The sequence below is a fragment of the Venturia canescens genome, chromosome 8, assembly GCF_019457755.1.
Source record: "Venturia canescens isolate UGA chromosome 8, ASM1945775v1, whole genome shotgun sequence".
NCBI lineage: Eukaryota > Metazoa > Arthropoda > Insecta > Hymenoptera > Ichneumonidae > Venturia > Venturia canescens.
In genome coordinates, this window is record NC_057428.1 from 6,933,376 (window position 1) to 6,958,965 (window position 25,590).

Genomic DNA, 25,590 nt, shown 5'->3' on the forward strand with positions numbered 1-25,590 from the left:
GACTCATCTTCATCTTTCAAATATGACATACTATAGTTCAGTCATGAGCCGCACTATAGAACAACAAATCCTTGATAGTTCGAGCATACTTGTAACATGATGCCCTGCGGAGCCAGCCACGTGGAGAAAAAATAATTATTTATATTTTTCTGGGTGACCGAATGACGTGAATACGTATAATGCAATGTGTATAATCCATTTTGCTAGATGATCCAAGAAAAAATTTGAATTATAACCTGCTTATTCAAGTTTATCTATAGACTGAATAAACATTTTTCGTAGTGGAACGTCTTATCTCCTGTAACCCGATCTTCTTTTGCGTGGTCCAGTGACACGAGACTCACGACATACGCATTACGTTATTATTAATACTAATTGTTTATTATAATGTTTTTTGCAAAGTACCTTTTATAACAAATGTTTTGCATATATCATTTGTAAATAGAAATGATATTGAAAATGTTCTATTTTAAAAAATCATTTTTTCCATTTAAAAACAATTTTTGATTATGAGTATTCTATCGCTTTTTATCATTAAAAATATAATATATATTGTTTGGTCAAATAATTTTTTACTTTGAATATTATTTTGAAATTTATTTATTCGAATGTTCTCGATATTCTTATAGAAATATATGAAGAAATTTCTAGAATTATTCGAACAATTTTTTTTTTTTAAAGATTGTAATTTTGTATATTTGTATTAAAAACCAATTTAATGTTATAATTTATTTTTTGAAAGAATTTAACGAGAATTTCTGTAAGTCGTAGTTGAATCTTTCTCGAAGCACTAAACATAAACATAAACATTTTTTGAATCTATATAAAGCGACACATCGCCGATTCGGACCATCAATCGCTTAGAGTCTCAGAACAATCGTCATCAGTTTCGTGGATAACTTCTTTAAAGCCGTTTAACAGTGCGGTCTTTTAACTGTGCGGTGTGCGAAGTGTAAAAATTTAAATACAATTTTTCATTTGAATCTTGAAAAAAAATAAAATAAAAAACATGCAATCATCAAGCCATACAATAAGAGTTTCGGTCAACGTGCCGAGACCATGGCTTTCGGCGTGCTCGAGAACCGTTTTGGAGAGTATCCTGCGACGAGCACTACGTTCTTATATCGTGACGGACAATGATGTGTCTGTGAAGATCGCGGGGGTTGAGGCTCAATTGATCGAGGATGGTTATGGCGAATTTTGGTTTGTACCAAACGACCTCCTTGACGACATCAAGGAAAACTACAATAATGACATCGACGACGACAGCGACAACAACGACGATGTTATCATACTTAATAATGAAGGAACCGCAGCCAATGACGATGACAGCGACAACAACGACGATGTCATCGTACTCAACGATGAAGGAACCGCAGTCAACAATGACGACTACGACAACAACGACGATGTCCTCGTACTTAATGATGACGGAACCGTAGCCAACGACGACGACGACGATGATGATGATGTGATAGTACTGAATTAATTATGGTAAGTAAACATATTTTTCATTAACCCTTCGTTTGTAAACGTTTTTTCAATACCTCATATCTGTAAAAAACGTACACGAATGATCTAGGTTTACAGACAATTATAATTTCATTCAATTTTTCTAGAAATTAAAATATGCTCACGTGTTTTTCTGTTTAGCAGTTTCAACTGCGGAGCGGATCATCGGAATGGAAAGGGATTCATATGGGTTAATCTGTGCCTTAACCGATAACCGGGAATAATGTTCCTAGCAAACACTATTATGTCTTATAATTATCGATAGAAATCACGTCTCAATATTTGTATGTTGGTGAATCTAAATAAATACCGAAAAATCTTTCATCGAATAAATGCGTCTAATTTCATTTATTGTATCCCTCATTATTTTCATATAAGTAGACGTTTATCCTTCTTCGGTCTGGCTGTACCCTTCGGTCCCTTTTTTACTTTCAGTTTTCATTATTTCTCGAATAAACGGACGATCTATAATTTCTTGTGTTTTCTTTATTTCGCGCTGACCTGCCTCACTCCCTTTCTACATGTTCGATTGACGATACGTTTCACATTCTGACTCAGAAAAAATAATCATAACTAAAATATATATTAAAATTCATGTCCGTGTGAGAAGAAGACGGGTGACGGAAGAAAACAAAAACCTATAAAAAACTACAAGCTCGTCATAGCAGCTCAAGAAAAAATGATTGAACCCTCAAAAAATGAAATCATACATTGTTTCTTGAAATTGAAAAAGGTATTGTCCGAGTAAAAGTCTGCTTCTAAAAAAACTATCCAAAAACTAAATTCATCATACACTTTATGAAAAACCTTCTTCATTATCATTCAAAAGAATATCAAACCTCGTAAAAACACGCTTCCTTCCAAATAATTATTACACAATAATTCACAAAAATTACGTCTCAAATGACCATCTCAAATGCATTAATGAATAACCTTGAACCTGTGATATGGAAATACGTAATCTCAAGACGTTCCGCTCAAAGGAACTGAACGTTGTCAAATAAGTGCAAAAGTGAAAAGTACATTGCATTGAGAACCGAAAAAATATAAATGTAGTATATTTAAAGAAGATTAAAAAATACAAATAATCAAATGATAAACAAAAGAAAAACAAAAACACAAAATACAGCAAACACAAAAAGTTATAATAACAAAAAATTACAAAGAAAAAAATTACGAAGATTTTAACTTACAGAATAGTCAACTAAATTATTGAATTTTAGCCGTTGTGAAATCATGTTCTAATGGGCTTTGAGAATACTCGTCTGCCTCAGAACGTTTTAGCTAAATTACTAAAAAATTGACAACCATAAAAGTTACAAAATCTTGCTTTTAAGCAATTATATAGAAGAACAATGCCACCCATTTTTTTTATAACCAGCACATATAAAACTGTGGTTAATTTCAAGTTAAGAATACTCTTCCGGCCCAAGGAGTCCTGACTGAGTTACTATTCGACAGTAGAAACTTATAAGGAAACCGAAATCTTCCTGCCCATGACTTTTTGAGAAAATGGCTAATCCAAAATATCACATCAAAGGTGAAGTCATTTTTCACTTTATGATAGTAGAGATTTATAAGAAAATCGATTCTTCTCCGACTTTCAGGATCCCCTGGTATGATTCACTACATATTCGACGTCGATTGGATCGGTACAAGTTATTTTTAAATACGTGTTAAAAGTACTTGTCCGGCCCATCACTTTCTATTCAAATTGCTCATTCATAAAAAAATCCAAGACGAAGCTAATCCATATGTTAATATCATGGAACAAAAAAATCATATTTCTTTGAATTCCTCGAAACGCTCGTGTTTTACTTAACTTATACCATATCTGTGGCGGATCCTTCTTTACCAACATCCGCACAATTCCTACAATTAACTATCCACAGCACCACAGGAACTCAGAGCCGAAGCGGAACAGGTATAAGCACTATTGCTCAGTTTGAACAAATTTTACTCAAATGTCAGGTTGAATTAACGTAGATTTCAATAATCACATACTTGTATTATCATATTAATTAAGAGTAATTTTTAACATACACGACAAAGGTAGTATTGGATGTGCAATTCATTGTGTTTTTTCTAATTGAGTCCACACTTATACTTACAATTTCGAATATTTATGCCTGGGAAAATTTAATTATTTCGCCTCTGTTTTTCTTCAATGTTTTTACCGCTTCGCTAATCATCCTATAATTTATTCAGCATAAGAGTTGAAATACCTCCGTAAACTTTCTCAATTCTCTTTCGATTGAAACTTATTAGAATACAATCAGTTGGGTGATAACTGCTTCAATAGGCTAGACGTAGCCGGTGATTGGAAAATACATTTTTCGAGTTTTTCAATAATCTAATGACTACTAAACGGTTCAACTCGATTATTCGTGACCACTGAACGATCCTCTGTTGATTTAGCCAATGATTTAATCTATTTGAACAAAAAATAAAAAAATTTCGGCTAACTTGCACCCAAATTTTGTTTATTTGATTATAAAATAATTCATTACTACTAAAATTTTTAATTACAGTACTGATGACTACTGAACGACCACTTAAACATATTATTAATAAAAAATTAGAAAAGGGCAAGTCGTTCGGCCAAGTTTACGGAGGTAATTGAAACTCCATGGAATACGTTCTGAGTGCACTCTGGAAGATGTTTTCTAAAAGAGATGGCATTCCAACAACAAGCACCACAGCACTGTGTGTGACGAATGCGTAATTCGTCACCAGAGTGCGCTGATTTCTGCGCTAAGAACCGCGAATTTGCGAATTTCGTACTTTAGCATTTCATACGGATTTGATAATTTGATCATTGAAATATTAATAAATGCATGAGAGGAACGTGACGGACTTGGGTGACTAATGTATAAGTATACCATAAACAATAACCGCTAGTCGATAAGAAATATGAACGTATTGACTAACTACTCATTCTTATAGTTTACATTATAATAATCTCCATACGTTGAAATGTATCGAAATAAGGCTTTCTTTGATTTCTTATGTAAATAGTTTTAATATCCCAATACGATACTTTTACCCACTTTCATCTTATAAAAATTAGGCTAGGACATATCCTTCGTCACTCTTATGCTAAGGACCTAGAATAATAAGGGCATTGTGTGGTTGCGAAGCGAGCGTGTGAAACCGAAGCGTGGGTCGCGAGACCCCAGAATTCGAATGAGTGGGAGAATGAAGAACAACGTGATTGGTCCGCGTATGAGCGGAGCGTACGGAGTCTGCGCGTGAGAATCAAAAGATTGTAAGACTGAAAGTCGAACGGAATAGAATTAGAGAGAACATTGTTGTCAGCCGAAGAGTCAAGATCCATATTTTCGTTAATATATTCATCAAACATTTAAGTCTTTGTCTTGAGTTATTGAAGAGAAATTCGCAAGGCGAGTTTCAACTCCTTATCAATCGAACCCACCCAAAACTAAATCATTCGAAATAATAGTTAATATAATTCCCGCTCGGAGCGTTACATGTGCCTCACCAGTGCGGTTTAATTGGAAAGCCTCCATTACTCGTGATAAGGAGGATCAAGTCAGGTAAGATGGCCACCTCGGCTATTCCACCGCTCACGTGGTCTCGCAAATGCCATCTAAACATTTGCATCAATTTGCATGCTTTCTCTCTCTCTCTCTCTTATATACTGTAACAAGCTATTTCTCAAAACACTCATATACGTCAACTACATACGAAAATTGGTGAAGGAAGACACTTATTGAGGTCTCAATCCATCGTTATAATTTGATCAATGTGATATTGAAAATGAAACTTCAATTTATTGAATAGCGTATTCAAGGGCTACACATTATTACAATAACCATAGAAATATTTTTCATACTTTATATTTGGAAATTACAGAGAACTATTGTAATACAACGTAAAATATAGAAAAAATGAAAAGTTCACAGAAATATATCTTGTCTGGAATCTTATGTTATGTCTGGAAACTCAATTGGCTTTACCACGCTAGGAATCATTTTTGTGAGCTTAGCTTCACAAACATATTCTTGAAGGTATGTAATACGTCTAAACGTTTGAATAATGTTCTTTCAGGAACGATGTTTTAAATTGTGTGCACAGAAAAAATTATTTTCCTGCTGTGAACTTCGACAAAGCTTCCAATAAACTGATATACGCAGTGTGTTCATAACTCGTGCTCAGCTCAATCAATTTTTCAGCAAATTCGTTCGAAATACCCTTCTCTTCAAGATAGTTCATTAGCAAATCATAGAGGTACTGAAACAGATTAGAAAACGATACCAATAGTGTAGTCCAAAAATTCGTTCCCTGAAGGAACTGTAGATATTATTCAGTCACACTATATGAACGCTATTATAAAAATGAAAAAAATAATTTTTTTTCTTACACCATCAATAACTTCTCCAGCAACGGCATAGACTTTGTCATTGTGTTCTCCTTCGTACAAGGTGATTTCATCAATGCCAAAAATATCATCTGTAAAACGATTTCAGATATCAGTAATTTTCAATAATGTTTTAATAATTAACAAGTGATTATTTTCATACAATGTTGTATTACTATTCATATTTCATAGCTAAAATGTAAAGTTAACTATGGGATTGAAGTAATACTGTACTTTACCAAAGACTAATTATCTGAAAGACTTTAAATCATCAATCAGTACTCAAACCTTTGGCTGTCTGAAACTAGGAAAGACAAAAATGATGGTAGAGAAATACTTACTATATCCTTCATCTGCACCTGAAGATCCTGGCTCATTATTGAAAGAGCATGTGAATCCTAATGTCTGATTTCCTCTCTTAATGTCAATGGAAAAGTTTGGCTTGCTTTTCATATCTCCGAGATCTGGCTTGTCATCTTGGGGGTCAATTTCTGGTTCGGTATCAGTATCAACCGTGTGATTAACATTGAAAGCAATTGTGATTCTACAAAAAGCAAAATCAAGTAACATAAAATATACACTAGATTGAAATTTTTCAATCAATAACAATAAAATTGTTTTAAAATTTTTGAAGAAATGTCTTTTTGTTATCATTTTCATGTTCAATATGAGAAATACAAGGTGTATTGTTACAAAATATCTTAGAACAGTAACATATAAAAGAATTTTGTCAAGAGACTCCGTAGAATCTTAGAACAAGTACAATGTCATTCACTGGCCCGAGACTCGCCAAGACTATGGTTTTTCTGAATGAAACGATTCGTGGTGGTGGGGGTACAAGTAGTATATGAAGAATTACACTGTACATGAAATTGTCATATGAGCCAAAGGATTACGCTGTGCTCATACCAAAGTACTGGTACAAATATGTTTCATAAATTCAACTAAATACGACAATTATGAGTTTTCTACCATGTTACATACAATATTTTTAGTGACACACACTCAAAAAGTTTCATTTGAGATTCAAGTACAGAATGCCGGAAGGTGCTTATTTCTCAATTATTCATTTTGTCTTGCCACAGTAACATGCATTAGAGTAAGATAAAACATAACCCATTGAGATATAAGCGACTTTTCATTCATTCAGCATGAATGAAAATCAAACTTCCAAGGCAAATATAAAGTAATGTTTGTAATATACTTAATCTTTACAAATATGATGTACATTCAATCCTCTGACGTATATCATCCAGGCAGAATAGTAATTTGAATTATCATATACTTTTAAATTAAACCAAAAAATTTCTCTTACGTTTCTCCATCTTGTGTCTTTACGAGAGTAACATTAGCGCCATCCAAAGATACAGAAAAGCCGCCCACGTTGGTAGGGATAGTTTTTAGTTTCTGTGCTTTTTTTTCGGCAATTATTTCTTCAGCAAGAAACTCAACCAATTCTTTTTCAGCTGGCAGCATTTTAGAAAATTTCAGATCAATCCAGTACAATTGAATAAATATTCAAGTTGAAGAACAATGAAAAATTCCAATAGTATGAAAAATAACTTGAGCGATTACCTTTAGTGTGAGTTCTTTTGCTATTTCCGCAATTGCACAAATTCAATGGATTATGAATTTTAAGTGTGGTTAAGGGTGCGGTAGCGGTGATGTCTTTGCCGGTAGGGTTGCACATGTTCCAAATCGAACGGCCAATTTGGATCTGTACTCTTTGGATTGATTGCATTCCGACAATCGGTGAAAGGACTACATTTTTGATTACACTACTGCGCAAAGCATTTCTCACCATACCGCTCATTTTTTACTCGATTGGAAAATCAAAACGAAAAATTTTTCTGTGATTTTCTTCGTCACTGGAGGAATTCTTTTTCACCAGCTCACACGTGCGTCCTGCTACTAGTTCTGTAAGCACTTTCTCGACGATCTCCGCGCCGATTACGTCACACGCTAGTCACGCTGCTCACCACGCTTCGCTCAATGGCCAACTGTGGGTTCCCGCCGTTTGTGTCGCTACCATAGCATAATCACTTGGGTGCGTTCACTGAACAAGCTACATCGAGAGAGTTGGCCGAAATGTTTTTACCGGTGGCCAGTAACGGATTCTGATTTCAAAAGCAGATAGTGCTGTCTTTCTTCTTATTTATCCTGAATGGCTATCTCCCACTAAGGGCATGTGCCACAAGATAGTGCTATCGCGTGGACGTATAATTTCTTATCTCATGCTTCGATTTTTAAATTGGCGAAATAAGTTTCAACGTTTTGAGCGCAATTTAGTCTATTGTAAAAGTGATTAAACCAAATAATATAAAGCAATCTATTAATATCTTCAAGTTACTGGTGCAGTCCCGTTTCGTCTGGAACTCCTACTCATTAATATCTAGTTTATATCCTGAAAATTTGGGTGAGCTCGTTTCCATCTTTAAAAATATTTTAGTATTGATAAGGAAAGACAAAATTACTCTCAATAGTGTCTATTCAGAGCTTTTTTCTTTGTTTTTTTTTCTTTTAGATTTCTTGCTGTAATAATAGTTTATTTTAGAAAAATAACATACATTTGCATCTTCAGAATTTATCAAGAGCGAACACCTTCAAGTGCCGCAAAACAGCCTAGCGCTGTAATCAATATCATACATACCAAGAAAATGCTTATTTTCATATTTGTGCCTATTGGCGAGACGTGGCATTCGTCACCTAGTCGATTTATAGCTATTAATTATTAAGTTTTTCAAGAAAGTTTATACTTATAAATGTATTAATGTTAAGCGGAGCAATAAACTATCTTTTTCAAAAAAAAAAACGCGCTGAGAATGTTGAGGCGTAGAGCAATGCGTATTATATTGAAACGCAAACCTAATCATCCGCTTACGAGAAACTGTTCAACGGATTTGCTGCGTAGTAGTGACTGTGATGAGAAGCTTCGGGAGCCCACAACAAAAACGACCGTAGCGACATCTCTGTTTACCGTCCGGAACTAGATCTTGACGTTAGGCTAGGTTCTTGAGCTCTAGTGATTTTTTTCGCCATTGTCGGACATCTATCTTCTTCCACCCTACCGATTTTTTTTTTTGATGGATTTTATCAACAAAGACAATTGCACACCGCTGCGCACAGATAGACTCTCTCTCTCAGAATGCCCAGTAAACGTTCCAGTATACGTAGAGTTATTGCTAGAAAAATAAAAAATATTGTAGTACAAAAAGTTCTTAACCTTTCGAAGGTCGGAATTTAAGAGTTGAAATTGCCTTTCAAAAGTGCCCAAATTAGTGTCTGTTATCACCTATCAACTATATACAAAGTTCATATCACAGGGCGAGCTGATATATAAGCTTTCCGGTTCTCTAGAGGTTAAGATCTCCATCCATTTTTAGGGCATGAGAGAAGTTTAACCACGTTGGTGTGTATCGGTAGAAGTTTAGTTAATTAGTTATTTATTTATATTAGTTGGTTATTTAATTTGCTATTTATATTGCTTATTTTTGGCTATTTTCGCTTACATAGATTGAAATCACTTCAATTTTTAATATAATTTTGAACTCAGTTCATTTTGTGTTGGAAAAAAAGGCCATGAGTGAACGCGAAGTCGAATGTGTGCTGGTTAAAGCGACTCCTTCAACCAATTTAACACTTGAAAACGGAGCGACAAAAAGATCGCAATTTGGAAACCGAACGCTCAATAAAAATGATGATGTTTTCCAACATAACGCTTGGTATACAATATTTAAAACAGAATTGGCATATTATTGTTCAATACACAATTTCCTCATTAATTGAAAATGATTCATAACCCTGAAAACTTTATTATTTTCATCAATTTGGATTAATTATTCGTTTTTATATCGTCAGGGATAATGTTATTTGGGATGAAAAACAGCTATGTTTTGCGAAACGAAAAGTTGCAGACAATTCTTCGAAAATGGCATCATCCGAGGAGAGCGAAAGATATGAAAAGGATGCAAACAAGTATTGGGATAAATTTTATGGTATTCATAAAAATAGGTAATTCGACAATTCTTTTTTTTATAGGTCCATTTTCTGAATTATTATTTAGAGACATGGCAGAGTCTTAATGCCAAGTGTTGAAAAGGCTAATTCTGACAGGCAGCATACATATACTCGAGATTAGCCAATTTCTCTTGGCTTGTGAAATACATGTGATTGCCATTTGTAGAGAATTGATCTTAATCAAAAATGAAAGTCCCATAGAAGAATGTGATTAATGTACTTTTGAGGATAAAAATTTTTATATATTTAATCCAATTCTTGTCAAATGAATTAACATTTATATCCACAGATTTTTCAAAGACAGGCACTGGCTTCTTACCGAATTCTCTGAATTAGCACCTCTTGAAGTGAGTCAAAGTTCAAATACCAAATATGATGCCAATTTGTTAGTGACGAGTCCCGCAAGAATCGGAACAAGGAATATATTAGAGATCGGATGCGGAGTAGGAAACACTATTTTTCCTATTTTAATGTATGATCCGAGTCCAAATTTATTTTTATATGGTTGTGATTTTTCATCCACTGCCATCGAGTTACTGCAGCAGAATCCTCAATATGATCCATCCAGGTGAATATTTTCTTGAATATCAAACTTTTTTACATTTTTTCTTAAATATTGAGCTTGAATATTTTTTTAAGGGTGAATGATACAAATGTCGAAATAATTAGAAATTGATCAAATTTGGTGATAATGTTCTTCAACATCAAGTGCGAAAACAGAAATTTTTTCAAAATTTTCTTCTGTTTAGTTATCGAGTAATTACGTATTAAAGCAGATTTCTTATGCCCGGAATGTATACCTATATATATGGAAACGCTATGCTTATACACGTCAACTTTAGTGATCAATTACTCGATAACTGTACAGAAGAAAAATCTTAAAAAATTTGTATTGTCAAATTTGGCACTAAAGAATATGTTCACCAAATTTTATAAAATTCTGATCATTTTGAATTTTTTTATGTTTTTAGCATGGTTTAGCATGGCAACATTGTATCGCCTGTGCAATATATCCTTAATTGCATCGATGCACACTTTTTTCATAGTAATTATTTTTTACCAGAAAGTAATTATTTTTTAAGTAATTATTTTTTACCAGAAAATTAGCAGCTCTGTAAAAAGGAATGGGACAATTTTTTTTTCAATGAAACTGAGTTTGAGTTACTTTATTTCGAGTTTCCCTAAGGAAAATTAAAATTTCTACTATATGCATGGCGTGACTGCAGCAGTTGATCGTTATTCGGTTGGAAAAAATTCGTTACATCGTTTATTTTGAGTGGTTTGATATTCGAAAGAAAATATGAATTACACTATTCTCATTTGATCAAAAAACAAGGTGTAACTTTTATTTTTCTAAAAAAAATCATGTAACTACTCTTTAGTCATCTCTCTCGCACTTCCGCAACTAATGTATAACGACCTCGAATCGTTCGTTTATAGTTTGAAAATAAAAGAGAATATGCAAAGCGTTTGTCGTTAGACACCCTGCAGCGTCTCTCTTACTTCATATTTCTCGGAGTACTGTAAAACTATTATTTAACTTAAGGTTAAGTTAGAATTTTTTGTTGATCGGCTATAATCTCTTCCAAACATCTTTCAGCTCTTCTCCAACCTTCAGAGATAACAATAATCCGTCTTATTGTAACTTTTCTGCGTAAGTTAATGTCCTTATTCTCGTCGACATAGACACCAAATACCATGAAAATGTCCCCTTGTATATCGAAAACTAATGACAGTATCCATGTGAACATGGAAATCATTGAGGTGTTGATTCGACCCCATAAACTATAACAATAGGGTATTACACCTTTTTTTGAAAACTGTTTCAAAATAATCCTGAGATCGTAATAAACCAGTGGAATTTTTATTTAAATTTTATAAGACCGAAAAGTGTCTTAAAAATTATTTTTTATTTATAATTTTCAATTTTCGCGCGGAAACGCTAGCCGCCATGTTGTTTCGGTTTGTGACGTCACTCCGTTAGTAAACAATACGATTGCGAAAGACCAAATAACAAGATTTGTGAATATAATGAGTTATAATAGTATATCATTGGTGCCTGAATGCGATAATACAAGTGCAAAAATGCCACAGAAATTGTGGATTCATCGCCACCATCAATATATTTATCATGGGTAGATTTGTACTTTTTGCTTTCACAAAACCGTTTTCCATGATGCAATTTTAATAAAATCAATGATAAAAATCCACAAACGTACATTATAACTTGTAAAATTTCAAAATAACACAGAGCGCACGATAAGAACCTAGATTGTTTACTATCGGAGTGACGTCACGTTGGAATCCAATATGGCGAATGGCGTTTTAGACATTTGAAAAACAGATGAAAAAGGACGATTTTTAAAATTGAATTATAGAATTTACGTTGCATTTTTATGAATAAATATTAACGTTTCTCGTTTACTTTTTATAAAATCTATCATAAACATGCATTTTTATATATTTTTTACATGGTGTAAAATACCCTATTTCGACCTAAACCTCGAAAGGTATAAACCTCGAAAGCCGTCGACCTAGACATCAAAAACCATAGACAAATATACCTAGACATCCAAAACTGAAGAGGTCTATATCTAAACATCGAAAACAATTGATCCATATCTATATCTAGACATCGAAAATAATTGATCCATGTCTATATCTAGACATCGAAAACAATGGATCCATCCCCTTGTACTCGTGTTTATTCTTATTGAACTGCTCCGAAATAGGTTGGCATCAAGACGCTATTGCAATAAAAGGAGCACTGCAGTTCTACCAAAAACCACCCGATTTAGCGCACTGGATGCACCCTAGTTCTTAATACATTTTTAAAGAAACCGTTTTCTATATGATATGAATATCAAATCGAAAATGCAATACGTTGAATTAAAATATATATTGAAACAAATATTAGACCAAGCATCGGGAGTTTTTATCCTGCTTTAAATCGGGGAAAAAAATTACAACGAGGATCAGTTCATTTTATGCCCCTTTTGAAAATACTATGGCTGTGTTCCGATATTGACTGTGAGTACTGCGAGTATGTGCTTTGGTATAGGATTTACAGTACTCACAGTCAATATCGGAACACGGTCTATATTTTCTCCCTCCTCCACTCCCCGGAACAGCTGCCATTTTGGCGAAATAACTACAAAAAAATGGGTTTTCACCAATACCTGTATTCTGAGTGGTTTTACGACCAAAAAGGTTCATATCGAAACTGAAGATAATTAAATTTACACCAAAAAGGTTTCATACATTTTTTTTCCAGGATTATTATCTTCAGAGTTACAGCTAATCCGAATCACGCATTTGGTCAAATTGACTTACTGATGATGCTATCCCGCATTATTATTTGCTCTCCTCAGTACAATGCTTGATTTTCTCGTTCGGGTTTTATCATGAACGATGGTTTACTCCACTCTCACAGTTGACGTCTTCATATATTTTTTTTCTTCAACACCAAGGGTTTACAACTATCCCTTATTCCTGAACCATTATCTGAGTCGCTATCGTTGTCACATTTGATAGTAACATCGTCCATGTATTCCAACAAACCATTATCGACTCGTTCAGTTTGGTTTGATGAATCATCTATGAAGGTGACAACATTTCCACAAGAACCTTTTGCACAATTACAACTTATTGTTTTTAAGAGCTTTTGTGGAGCAGATTCGTTTTTGGTGGATATTAGAAGTAGACCCAGCGTTGATTTTGTCCAACCCTAATCTCGAGGACCTTAATATTACCATACCATTGTTAAATTTGTTGGTAAGTTTTTAAAGAATGCTGACGAGCAGCGTACGCGGTTGGAGGCAACAACCCGAGGTTTCATAAAACTTTCATAAATATTCCCGAATGAAAAATTGTAGAACATGAAAATAATTGATTGATTAAATGGAATAACATTGAAATTTTCTGTGTAAAACGTTGAGTTGAAGGAATTGCATGGAAAAAGTTCTTCAGAAGTTTCACACAAAGCACTACAATGATGTACATACTTCTTTTATGTTTTGAAGAATTACGTCAGGGCTGCAATTTATGCAAGATTCCATTGTAGCTATGTGCAAACTTATATACTCTGTATGAGGTGGCAACAAAATGAATGTCATCAAATTCTATCAACAAAACGCACTTTCAAAGATGTTTCTGCGACAACGTATAGCACCGCACCAATATTACTGTGCTTCGGAGTTGCCTTTTTATTTTGGATTTATCTCCTGATAATTTATTAACGCGAACTTTTCTGTATTATCGTTGAAAAAATCACAGATCTAAGCAATTTGAGGTGCTCGACTCCAAAATAACTTGGAATTATGGTAGCACATCGTTCGATAGTAATTTGTTCCGAATGCCAAGGACAATCTTATGGAAACGTTGTCACCATTATCGATTACTTATCAAGCCAAGCTGGAGAAGTCGATAATGGTTTAAAAATAGGAGATAGTTGTGGACTCTCGATGTCAAAGAAAAAGATACATAAAAACGTCAAATATATAAAATCCGAACGAGAAAATCAAGTATTGTAGTAAGCGAAATAGGCAATAATGGAGGATAGCGTCATCAGTAAGTCAATTTGACTAGAAACATGATTTTGATTGGCTGTAACTCTGAAGATATTAATCCTAGGAAAAAATAGTATGAACTCTTTTCGGTAGAAAATTTAATCATCTTCAGTTTTGATATGAACCTTTTTGGCCGCAACACCACTCACAAGGATAGGTACTTTAGTGTCCCTCTCCGAGTTTAATAGTTTTTTTTATATCTTATAATGCATCGAAAAATGACAGACACGTATTTTTTTTTTATCGGCTGAAAGTTATGTTTAATTGGTGAAATCAACCCTTAAAGTTAGGCATGTTAGGCAGTGGAGTGTTTCATATAGAAGTACTCAACCGATTGAAAAGAAATCAATTGCAAAATATTCTGCATGTGAAATAACCTATAGGACATGTTCTACTTCTTATGCACGCCTAATACATGGTGATTCATCCCTGGCATTCACAGTTTTTTTGTTAGAAAAAAAAAATTCATTCGACTTCAATGGAACAGACAACATTTCGAAAAGCGAAAAGAATTCAAGTTGATTTGTCTTTGGATTTCTCCAAGAGAAAAAATCAAAGGGATTAAGGCTGCACAAATGTGGCTGTAGTAAGATGTTCATTAGGGTGGCCCTCAATATGGGTTGTAACAAGATTTTCCCGGGGAGGTACGATCAAGTCCCTTCTCGGCTCACTCGCTCCTTCCCGTATGACTCTCCGGCTGCGAGAATGAACCGGGCGCCAGGTACAAAGTACCATCGAATTAATCGACTTTATTTTCGTCGATTCTCGCGATAGTAACTCAACGCAAAACTAGAGCGTAGAGTACACGAGGGGTACGATTGACCGAGGACGGTCCGACTACTCAGCTCATCTGAGATACAAAAGGTAGAGGGGGGGATCCTTGGGGAAAGTAGCAACTCACAACGCAAAACAAATAAGCGACACAGACAGAAGATTCAGGCAAGATTATCAATTTATTCACAAGTTCGTCAAACAAACAAAAGTACAGGACAAGATGAATAATCGCGAAATTGGATTCTATATAAAATAAAAATTGGAAAGGAAACTCAATTGACGGCTCGCTAGAATCGCATGGCCAATACATATCGGACGGCAACGCGGTTTCCGTGCGCGGCATACTCGAATTCATCAGGTAATTCATCGCATTAGGTAATCGCATCGCAATTTCGCGGGTGTCGTAGGTAATCGACGACCGACGCTCTGGCATTGTAGGTAAAAGATAATCAGCAATCTGACGAGCAGATGCCTTAGGTAATAGGTATAAGGTAATAAACGCCAGAACAACCGGTGTCCTTAGGTAAATTCAGGTAAAAGGTAATCGACACCAGGTAATTCCCTACATGAGTTCTCGACCGCAAGAAAAACTCGAAGATACGCGACGAAAGGTAATCGAAGGTAATAGTGAAGCGAATTTCGGCTAAGCGCGAGGTAACCCCGAAATTCCCGAACGATCAGTACCGGTAATACAAAGGCGGCGATATTGAAAATTAAGAAATTAACATCGAGATAATATTTACAAAAGGTATCGAAAGAATACGCCATAAGATAACTCGCAAAAGGCAACAGGAGATAATGTAATCGTCACGAAATAGAGGAAAAGAAATAAATAAGAACGCAAAAGGAGCGGCTGAAAAATACGTAATACAAAAGACAGAATAACTCGCCGTATAGACGACGCGTGACAATAAGTGCGAGAGAGATGAAGCGAAAACATCGCGTGAACGACCGTGCTCGCTAAAGCCTCAACGCGTGCAGGGAGAGAGAGAAATGTAGCTGTGTGGAATATTCCAGCGCGTACTACACAAAATTCGATATCAAAACTCGACATTACAAAACTCAAACTTAATTAATTAATGTGCAATAGAATTACGTCAAATAAACTATACTGAATGGACCCAAATTAATATCGAATCGATTAGTGGAGCTGAGCCGCAAAAACTACAAAATTTGGGGAACACGGGAAGTATCGGCCGCAATTTCACTCGAAACTTCGACACACATGTTCCCTGAAACGCCAACTAAAACTGGAACTAAATTCCGAAAACTCAAAATGCTCAACTCCATTAATCATTCGGAGAGAAAGAGAAAGGGCTTACCGAGGAACCAACTCGTCGCACGCCGAAAGACAAAGGGACCTCGATGATCGGGAGGTGTTGGTAGCTCGCCGGTGAGGTGATCGGAAGAAGACTCTTAGTGCGTACGAGCGGTCCTCCAGATTCGATGTTCTCCCCACCATTAGGCCCATGCATAGGGCCATGCTTCTTTACACAATATCGCAATAATTACCCTTCTGCTGCTCTTACCTCCCTCGCTCACTCGAAACACACCTCTTGACAAGGTGACCGTGATCCGGGTGTCTTTCCTCTTGGGGATCCGGCGGGCAGCTCTGGAAGGTCGAGGGGAGGCCTCCCTCACGACTCCGGATGTCGCGGTGGGCCCACAACGATAAGCCACCAGGCAAGAACAGCACCTCGCCTCCAGAAAACTCCCCCAGACCCCACCTGACGAGGCGCCAGTTCACACGGACTGTGACACCCGAATTCACGGTATTGCGGGCGGTGCAACTCTGGGTTGCTACGGCGGGAAAGACACGAGCGGCGTTCAATAAATGGCCTATACCAGCGTGCTCTTTCAATCGCCCGCAGGTCGAGAATGTTCTTCGGTACTCGAAGACGGCGTGAGAGGAATGATTCTCGCGAGCGAGATCGGCTCGAACAGCAGAAAAGTAACGCCAAATGAATAATGCTTGCGGGGCCAAATGTGGTGGTGGTAACACCAAATCTCTCAAAAACAAACGAAATAGTCAAAAGAAAACTTCATCAAAACTCAAAATTAGATAATCCAAAATTCTCTCTTCTCGTTGCACACGGAGGTAAAAGGTAACGGTTATTAGACTTAGTAAATTGTCGCTCGAAAGGTACTATACGCGATTCTTAAAATAAATCTTATAATTACGTGACGATGAGTCTCGTTCCGACCAACACCTGACGAGTCGAACGGCGTCAAAATGGGCCGTAAACCCGGTCCACTGGTCGACACCATTCGTACGAGTGGCGGGGCAAAATGTCACGTCACAGGATAAAAAAAAAAAATTGATCGCGCCGCCCCTCAAAACGGTTCCAAATGATAAAAAAAAAAATCTACGCAAAGCCGCAGCCATGTCCGTTATGAGGAAGACGTGCCTGTAATCATGAACTTAGATTCAAATATCAATTTTTCTGCATGATTGGAGAAATTTGGATTTTTTAAATCTATTTTATGTGGCAATTTTTTTTCCTACTTTCCGAAGCTATTGTATATTAGTATTCAATATACAGATCAAATAATAAGGTCTTCCATACTATACTAGCGAAAAAAATTGAAGGGTAAAAAAATTTTTTCCAATTTTTAGTGATTTTTCAAAATGTTGTATTTCAGTGAAAAATGGTCGTATCGAGGTCTAAAAAAAATTCATTTTGAAGCTTCAAGTTTCTAGTTTCAAGATCTTATGGCCAAAAAATGCAGAGCTACATGTTCTGCGCAATTTTGAGAAAAAGTGTGAGAAAAACATTTACAAATGTTTAAACTTTTTTTCAACTCTACAAGCTTAGAAATTTTTTTTCAACTAAGCCATGGTACGGACCGGATAGCTGGTTTATTCAGCTTCAATTTGCTATTTTTAAAACTTCGGTAGGACCATTTTTTGCTGAGATGTTGAACTTTGAATCAAGATGAAGGACCCTTTTATCTTTGATCGACAATATCTCGGCAACGAATGGTCGCACAGGAAATTCAAGGGCAGTTCTGAAAACTGGAATAAATGTCCTACAAGTTTCCCCTGCGATCTTGAAGAAATTTTTTTTCATCCTTGTCGTGCATTAAAAAAAACAGGAAAAAAAGGTAATTTATAGTTTTTCAGAAAGTCAATAGCCAAATTTCAAATAATCGTGAAATGACTAATGTTGAGTATGCCTTTTACAGCTGAATATACCCCCAAAAACTCTGCGAAGTTACATTTGAAATAATTGTTCGAAGTCCTTAATGTCCGAAGCCTTAAGGAAAAAAATCAATTTTCACTTAAAAACTTTCGGAAACTTTTTTTCTAAATTTTAACTTTATTTATGGAAAAAATGTGGGAAAAACTGGAAAATTTTTCATTTTTTATTTTTGTCATGATCATGACGTGTTTAACGTAAAAAAACGTGACCCTTAAATTTTTTTTAATGTTTGCCGGTTGCAACGAGGAAACGATTGGCTAGATCGAAATGTAACTTCGCAGGGTTTTTGGGGTATATTCAATTGTAAAAGGCACACTCAACATTAGTCATTTCATGATTATTTGAAATTTGGCTATCGACTTTCTGAAAAACCATAAATTACCTTTTTTTTCCAGTTTTCAATGTCAATGTGTTCAAAATGTCCCAAAACATCGAAAAATCATATCTAGGAAAAATGTTCGAATGCGTGTGTGTGTGAGTGCGTGCGTGGTATGGCACTGCAAGATTCAAACTCTTATAACTCGAAAATGATTTGAGATACAGGGCTACCGGTTTGCACAGATGTTAATCTGTATAAGCTCTTCATTCTCTAATAATTTTGTCAGAATTAGTAAAAAAAATACAAATCATATGACGTTGTGAAATTTTCAAAAAAAAGAGTGTCGACGCACTAACTTCCGAAAATTTTAAGATTTATTACTATTTATTTTTTTTAAATAGATTATCAAAAAAGGAAGGTTGGTATTGGATTCAGGAGATATCGGTTGAGCGGTTTAAATTTTATAACTTTTGAATTTTACGAAAATATGAGTTTTTCGAAAAATTGTCTAGCCGCTTTAATTTTTGGACATTTTGTAAAATATTGTTTATAAGTCTGTACTTCCTCTATGTTTTCCAGCAAAGTTGTCGGAATTATTTAATTTAAATGTAAATAGAAAAACGTTGAAAATTGAAAGTTTCAAACTGTTTTTTCTGATGGCTCATCATTCAGTTTTTTTTATGTGACAGTTTAAAAATAGATACTCAACAAATGCGTAGGCACAAACGCGTAGGAATTATAAATGAAAATGTGTTTTACATTTTCCAGAACAATAAATACTTCTTATATATTCATATTATCAAAACTATGTGTCTATACTAATATCATAAATGCATCATAATGCAAGAGTGTCATGATAAATCTAACTTCGTAAAAGAAGGTAGAGAAAATACATTATTTCCTTGTATACAAAAAAAAATGCTGAGAATTGAAATTTGCGAATTTCTTCCTTAAGATGGTCAAGATGCACGACGCTCAAAGCTTACTCTATGAGGTACTACATCTTCTCACTATACAAGCACCCTACACAAACCGAAACAATTATTTAAAAAAAATAATTGACCTTTATACAGACTTTTATTGAGAACTTTATACAGTAATATTTATCAAAAAAGCCGAAAATTGATTGGTATTGTTGTAAGTGGTAATAACTTAAAAAAAAAAAAATTTTATCGGATGTGTGTTGGTTTACTTTCTCGTAATGCATCTCGAAAATAAAAGTATTTAAAATAAAATATGAAGATTGCCAACAGATTCATCATAATCATCACAAGCTCGTATTTACAGTCGGTTTTCAAGTATAAGTCCGTTTTTAAGACCCGATTTGTAAAAGCTACCACTCTATACGTTGATGAAAACGAGACTTAAAAACCGATTTAAGAATCTTCTCGAACAAGCCGCGACTCAAATAACAATTTTTCAACTAAATTAAATCTTTTTTAATTGAACTTTGTTATAAGATAAAACATCTGTAGAAATTGTTAAATAATTAAATCATTCAACTTTTAATTTTTCGTTGTAAAATAATGTTGAAAATCATAAAAAGCGGTAGTCTGCGCATCGTACGATTATCCGCTCAACCAATAGTAGAGTCAATAGCATGAATCATGGCAACGGGCCAATTATAGAAAGCATTACAAAAAGATGAGCAGAACGAATTTAAAAATTGGAAATTCGGCGTTTGAGAACTTTGTAGTGGGGAAACGGGTATAAGAAGCGCTGCGCGACCCATTCGGCAGGCAGCGTTTCTCAAAATTCTGACTCGGAACAATAAGGCTGACCTCAAACAATACATCTTGATCCTAGCAAACATAAGACCTATCCTATTTTTCTTGGATGTCTGGGATATTGGTGAGACTCGGTGACATATTGATCCCGTAGTCTAGGATCCAATCTCTAACTAATCTCGTTGAATGGGACATTGGAGGGGTTTGGCAACGTTCTCATCCCGTGGTCCGCGGACAATCAATTACCTAACTTTGCCGATTCTCAGGATATTGGTGAGACTCGGCGACGCATCTTTAACCTAACCTCACTTATTGTTATTTCTCTGCTTTGCTAGAATCGAGGATGATTTTTTTGTTGTTGTTTTGTTTGTAAATTAATTTATAAATTTGTATATTCTGTAAATTTTTGTTTATTATGATTTTGTAAATTCAAAATTGGAATTAAATAAGTCCGAGTCAGATAAAACCGAGATTCTTGTAAATTTTGTAAATCTTTGATAATTCAAGAGGCCGTGATACTAATCTGAGGTTATATCGCGTCAAATTAATAATATTTTTTTTTGTATAAAATCAAAATACTTTCGAATTATCGAATTTTTTTTATTTTGAAAACGAGCGTAAATCGCGTAATTAAAATTTGATCAATTCATAAACGGCGAGCGCAACAAAATTTCCCACAATCTGCGAACGCGATTGCGAATATTTCACGACAATAAATTCGAAACGAATTATCCTGTAAAATCAATCGAAATTGGATAAATTTGAATTGTTCAATTTTTCAAAATCAAAATTCCGCATTCTCACGTTTCTTTCATACCTGCTCCTATTCATTAAGGTAGCTCGAACTGACGCGTGGCGCCATTCAGGCCGAGTCAGCAAGAGTGTTACGTTACAACATATCGTCATGAATGCTTATTGGGAATGTTCATAGTTATTATGAACATATTTGGCTAAAAACCAACTAAAATATAAAATAATAATATAACGATATTTTTGTATATAATTTTGCATAATAAACCTTTTCAAAATTGTGTTGTGTCCGCGAAGACCATCGCGAAGGGACGAGTTATCAAGGACGAGTATTTAAGGGATTTAGGCCAAAAGAGCTGAACTCCAACTCGATACTTTTACAACAAGTTAACAATAAGTTTATTTAAGAAGTTACAAATTCGAGGTTTTATTGCCTCGAGACCAATTGTTACAATTCTCGTCAAAGACTGTCGAATTTTGGGTTAGTCGATAATTTTATAGATTTGGGGGTTTTCCCCTTCTCGTGCGAATATAACCTAGGTTTCCTTGTGGAAGTTTCGATGTTGACATCGAGGGTCGATGCGTTCGTTCGGGAGCATCCATATTTCACCATTGCTGCGTTTGCGCTGAGAGTGCTTAATTTGTTTTAATGAGTGCGATGTACGGGCACAATAATTGAATTATAAATACAAATTTAGAAAAAAATCATAGAGCTGATATATGTTTTTGAAATTTGGAAAAATTAAAAGTGGATAAATAAGTTCAAATTTTATTTTAAAAAAATTAAAAGTAACAAATTGCTTTCTCAAGCTTTTAGAACAATGCTAAAAGTGTTCTCTATGAGGAAGCTAAAATGAAAAATATAGCACCTCATAGCATCTTACATCTTTGAGTATCATGCATCTTGAGCACCGTGCATCTTGACCATCTTGAGGAAGCAATTTGCAAATTTCAATTTTCAGCTTTTTTTGAATGTCGAAACAACGGACAGAATGTGAAAAATCTATAATATCCCGAAGATGCTTTGAAAGTAACAATTACAAGTATTCATCCTATGAATACTTCACATTTCCTAATGTGATCCGTTATAATTTTTTACTTACCTCGGTTGAATAAAATTGAACAAACCTATCTAAATGATTTCTGAAATTGTATAATTTTTACTGTCTCGTAACGATTCACCCGTCACTGAAAATCGGTCATGAATAAAAATACGAGATTTTCAAACCACTTTTGAACTGATTACTCAAAGATCTATAGAACTTACACCCATGTTTACTTACTATACCTATAGTCTGCCTGGTAGAAACGTGGTTATATTATTATGATGTTCCAACGAAATCTAAAAGTCACGTATGGGTTTTTGAAAATGAAGACTATCCAACCATGCCTAAGCAGTCACGTTCAGTCAAAAAAGAAATGATCGCGGTTTTTTTTGGTCGTCGCGGCATAATCAAAACAATTTCATTAGATACACAACACACTGTTACTGCAGAATGGTATATTCAATCATGTCTGATCCCGCTAATGAGTACGCTTAAAGAATTGCGACCAAAGCGTCAACTGCGCACTTTGCTGCTGCATCATGACAATGCATCTACTTATTGCGCTCGGCAAACTGTGGAATTTCTGGCGTCTTCCGGTATTGGACTCTTAGATCACCCGCCCTACAGTCCTACAGTCCCGACCTAGCGCCCTGCGACTTCGCACTCCTCCCGTACGTAAAGAACCAACCAAAAGGACGCAAGTTTTGTTCAGATTAAGAGATTTTGGTTGCTTGGGGAGAATGTTGTGCTTCGATCCCAGAAGAGAAGTAGAATCTCTGGTTTGATAACTGGTTTGAGCGTATGAATAAGTGTGTGTTAAGTGACAGTATTTTGAAAAACAATAAAATTTTATAGTAAAACGACAAGACTTACCGAGTAACCTACGTATACAGTTGCAAGGCCGAAAAAAGTCGCGGTTTCACGATTTTTTTTCTGGGAAAGGGTTTCGTTTTGGTAAAAGGAAAATTATTAGGCAGTGTAGAGGTATTCTTTAGATTCAAATTGACATTTTTGATTTTGCGAAATAGCCATTTCTATTGCTCCCGTAGAAGATCTCCTGGAGGCCCTCAAAAAAAAAGACATTGGGCTATGAGCACGATATCTCGGGTTCGGGTTATCTGATACGAAAAAACCAAAAAAATTCTTTTAAGGAATAGATGAATGCAGGTAATAACCGAAGGAATAGATGAAATTTTCATTTTTGAGAGAATGGTGACTTCGGAAAGTGGAGACTTCGATTTTTGACTGATTTTTTCATGTTCAATCGTTACAAAAATATAGAAATAATTATCGGAATTCTTATTCCTTCGGTCATTACCTAAAAAATATATCTAAGAAGATTGGGTCCAAATTTCAGACCGATCGGTTCAGCAGTTTTCCATAAATCGTGCTTACCGACTTTAAAAACACCACTTTGAGAAAAACGCGTTTGAAATTTCAACATTGGTTCATACATCTTTGAAAGCTTTTTCTGTCAACTTACATTGAGTTATCAGATCCAGGGCCATATAATAAATTTTTCGCATCATCGGTAGTTTCCAAAATCCCGAATTATTGACGTCTGCGAGCTATTCTTCCCGCAGGTCGGGCATTTTGATGCGCTACGCATCCTCTTTTTCGACATAAAAATGGGCATTAGGTCCAATTGATAGTCCCTCCCTCTCGGGCACTTTCTTTGTTGTCGCGCTCCGAGCGACCTTACAAATATGCGTGTATTTCGAAGAATATTTGTTGGATCGATGTGAAAGTTTGAAGGAATATTCTCATATATTTTTATATTCCGAAAATACAAAAAAAATCGATTTTTTGGAACTTCTTTTATGTACTCGTGTTTCCAAAAATATTTGCTAGATCGATTTGAAATTTTCAGGGAATGTAGTTTACTGTTGGTACATTCCGAAAATGCAATAAAAAAAATTCGATTTTTTGAAATTTCTAACTGTTTATAACCCCTTGAATTTTCAAGAATTTTGGCAATATCTTAATATCCATTCAGTAATGCCAAGAAATTTGTTTTTATTTTTTTATCGGAGAAATGAATTATAACTTTTTCCAGGTGTAAAGCATTTGTGCTTGATGTCACACAAAAAAATTGGGACCCACCGTTTGAGCCGGAAACTTTGGATATCGTTCTTCTCATATTTGTACTGAGTAGCATCAGCCCTGATAAGTATGAAAGTCGAAGTTTCATGTAATAAATATCAGAAGGGAAAATTTTATTTCAATTTTTGATTATACATTCCTAGAATGAGAAATGTGATCCAGCAAATTCATCGTTATCTTAAACCAGGAGGATTGGTTCTTTTTCGAGATTACGGAAGATACGATCTGGCACAATTGCGGTTTAAAAAAGGCCGTTGCTTGTCCGAAAATTTCTACGCGCGTGGTGATGGTACGAGGGTCTACTTTTTCACCCAAAGTAAGAAAACGACTATTAATTTTCATAATAAAAGTAGATCATACTATTTTTATCATAACTATGCATTGTAATGAATGTTATAGATGAAATTCGCGATGCATTTGTGAGTTGCAATTTTGCTGAGAAGCAAAATGTCATCGATAAGAGGTTACAAGTTAATCGTGGAAGACAGTTAACAATGTACAGAGTTTGGATTCAAGCAAAATTTTGTAAACAATTTTGAAAATCGAATGTTTAAAATAGGATTAGAAATTGTATGTACCTACATGAAATAAAAATAATTTGAATGTTTCCTTGTTATTATTTATGTCAATGAAAAATGAACAATAAATTGTTATATGAGGGATTCTTTGTCAAACCGGCCACTTTTTTTCGACCATCTCAGATCTACCCCATAACTGATTATATCAAAGTACTACTAAAAAGCACTCTATGTAAATTTATTCAGATTTTTAAATTCATAATTTTGGAAAATACCGTTTTTTTTTCAAATTAATATATCTCCGAAACTTGAAGTAACTGAAAAAAAAATGTTTTCACATAAAAGTTGTAGTTTCGTGTTAGCTTTCGCACGGACGACTCAAAATAATTTTTACGTTCTGGTAACGATCATTTTTTACGAAAAAATGGGAGAATTATTTTTTTTATTCCGAGTTTTCCGGAGCCGGGTTGAAATTCCGAACTGTGAGAAATCAGAAGGCTCAAAATTCCGAAAATATAGCTGGGACTAAATATATATTGTAACGGTACGTTTTTAGACATCACCCGCTACGCGTAAGTTCGAGCTACTAAAATTTTAGGAGCAGGCACGAAATGAACGAGAGATGAGGAATTTGTGTTTGAAAATATAATAATCGTGTTTATTTACAGTAAT

The 25,590-nt window shown here is 35.0% G+C and overlaps 3 protein-coding genes across 10 annotated transcripts; 2 read left to right on the plus strand and 1 right to left on the minus strand.

Annotated features, from left to right (window-relative positions):
• Positions 1 to 796: 796 nt before the first annotated feature.
• LOC122414626 (pheromone-processing carboxypeptidase KEX1-like) lies at positions 797 to 2,547 on the plus strand. Of its 2 annotated transcripts, none has more exons than XM_043426073.1 (2): positions 797 to 1,494; positions 1,654 to 2,547. In XM_043426073.1, exon 1 carries the CDS (start codon positions 1,010 to 1,012, stop codon positions 1,487 to 1,489), a length of 480 nt encoding a protein of 159 aa, XP_043282008.1. In that variant the 5' UTR covers positions 797 to 1,009; the 3' UTR covers positions 1,490 to 1,494; positions 1,654 to 2,547. The 2 variants fall into 2 exon arrangements, with proteins under 2 accessions (XP_043282008.1, XP_043282009.1); XM_043426074.1 differs by having other exon boundaries at positions 1,657 to 2,547.
• Positions 2,548 to 5,356: 2,809 nt separating this feature from the next.
• P32 (complement C1q binding protein P32) lies at positions 5,357 to 7,862 on the minus strand. The gene is made up of 5 exons (XM_043426031.1): positions 7,469 to 7,862; positions 7,209 to 7,359; positions 6,235 to 6,437; positions 5,897 to 5,985; positions 5,357 to 5,766 (listed from the first exon to the last, which is right to left on the minus strand). Exons 1-5 carry the CDS (start codon positions 7,704 to 7,706, stop codon positions 5,617 to 5,619), a joined length of 831 nt encoding a protein of 276 aa, XP_043281966.1. The 5' UTR covers positions 7,707 to 7,862; the 3' UTR covers positions 5,357 to 5,616.
• A 203-nt stretch (positions 7,863 to 8,065) lies between these two features.
• metl (methyltransferase-like protein) lies at positions 8,066 to 25,007 on the plus strand. 7 transcript variants are annotated; one of them, XM_043426026.1, is made up of 7 exons: positions 8,066 to 8,309; positions 9,447 to 9,615; positions 9,752 to 9,904; positions 10,200 to 10,478; positions 24,354 to 24,467; positions 24,544 to 24,716; positions 24,800 to 25,007. In XM_043426026.1, exons 2-7 carry the CDS (start codon positions 9,473 to 9,475, stop codon positions 24,937 to 24,939), a joined length of 1,002 nt encoding a protein of 333 aa, XP_043281961.1. In that variant the 5' UTR covers positions 8,066 to 8,309; positions 9,447 to 9,472; the 3' UTR covers positions 24,940 to 25,007. The 7 variants fall into 7 exon arrangements, with proteins under 7 accessions (XP_043281961.1, XP_043281960.1, XP_043281963.1 ...); XM_043426025.1 differs by having other exon boundaries at positions 9,470 to 9,615; XM_043426022.1 differs by lacking the exon at positions 8,066 to 8,309 and adding an exon at positions 8,962 to 9,045 and having other exon boundaries at positions 9,470 to 9,615.
• The last annotated feature ends 583 nt before the right edge of the window (positions 25,008 to 25,590 follow it).

Coding starts and splice junctions, on each gene's coding strand:
- LOC122414626 (XM_043426073.1), top strand. CDS start 1,010: ATGCAATCATCAAGCCATACAATAAGAGTTTCGGTCAACGTGCCGAGA.
- P32 (XM_043426031.1), bottom strand. CDS start 7,706: ATGAGCGGTATGGTGAGAAATGCTTTGCGCAGTAGTGTAATCAAAAAT. Junction 7,360..7,468: donor CAAAAGAACTCACACTAAAG/GTAATCGCTCAA, acceptor AAATGCTGCCAG/CTGAAAAAGAATTGGTTGAG. Junction 5,767..5,896: donor CTGGAGAAGTTATTGATGGT/GTAAGAAAAAAA, acceptor AATCTGTTTCAG/TACCTCTATGATTTGCTAAT.
- metl (XM_043426022.1), top strand. CDS start 8,977: ATGGATTTTATCAACAAAGACAATTGCACACCGCTGCGCACAGATAGA. Junction 9,616..9,751: donor GTTTTCCAACATAACGCTTG/GTATACAATATT, acceptor TTATATCGTCAG/GGATAATGTTATTTGGGATG. Junction 24,717..24,799: donor GGTCTACTTTTTCACCCAAA/GTAAGAAAACGA, acceptor TGAATGTTATAG/ATGAAATTCGCGATGCATTT.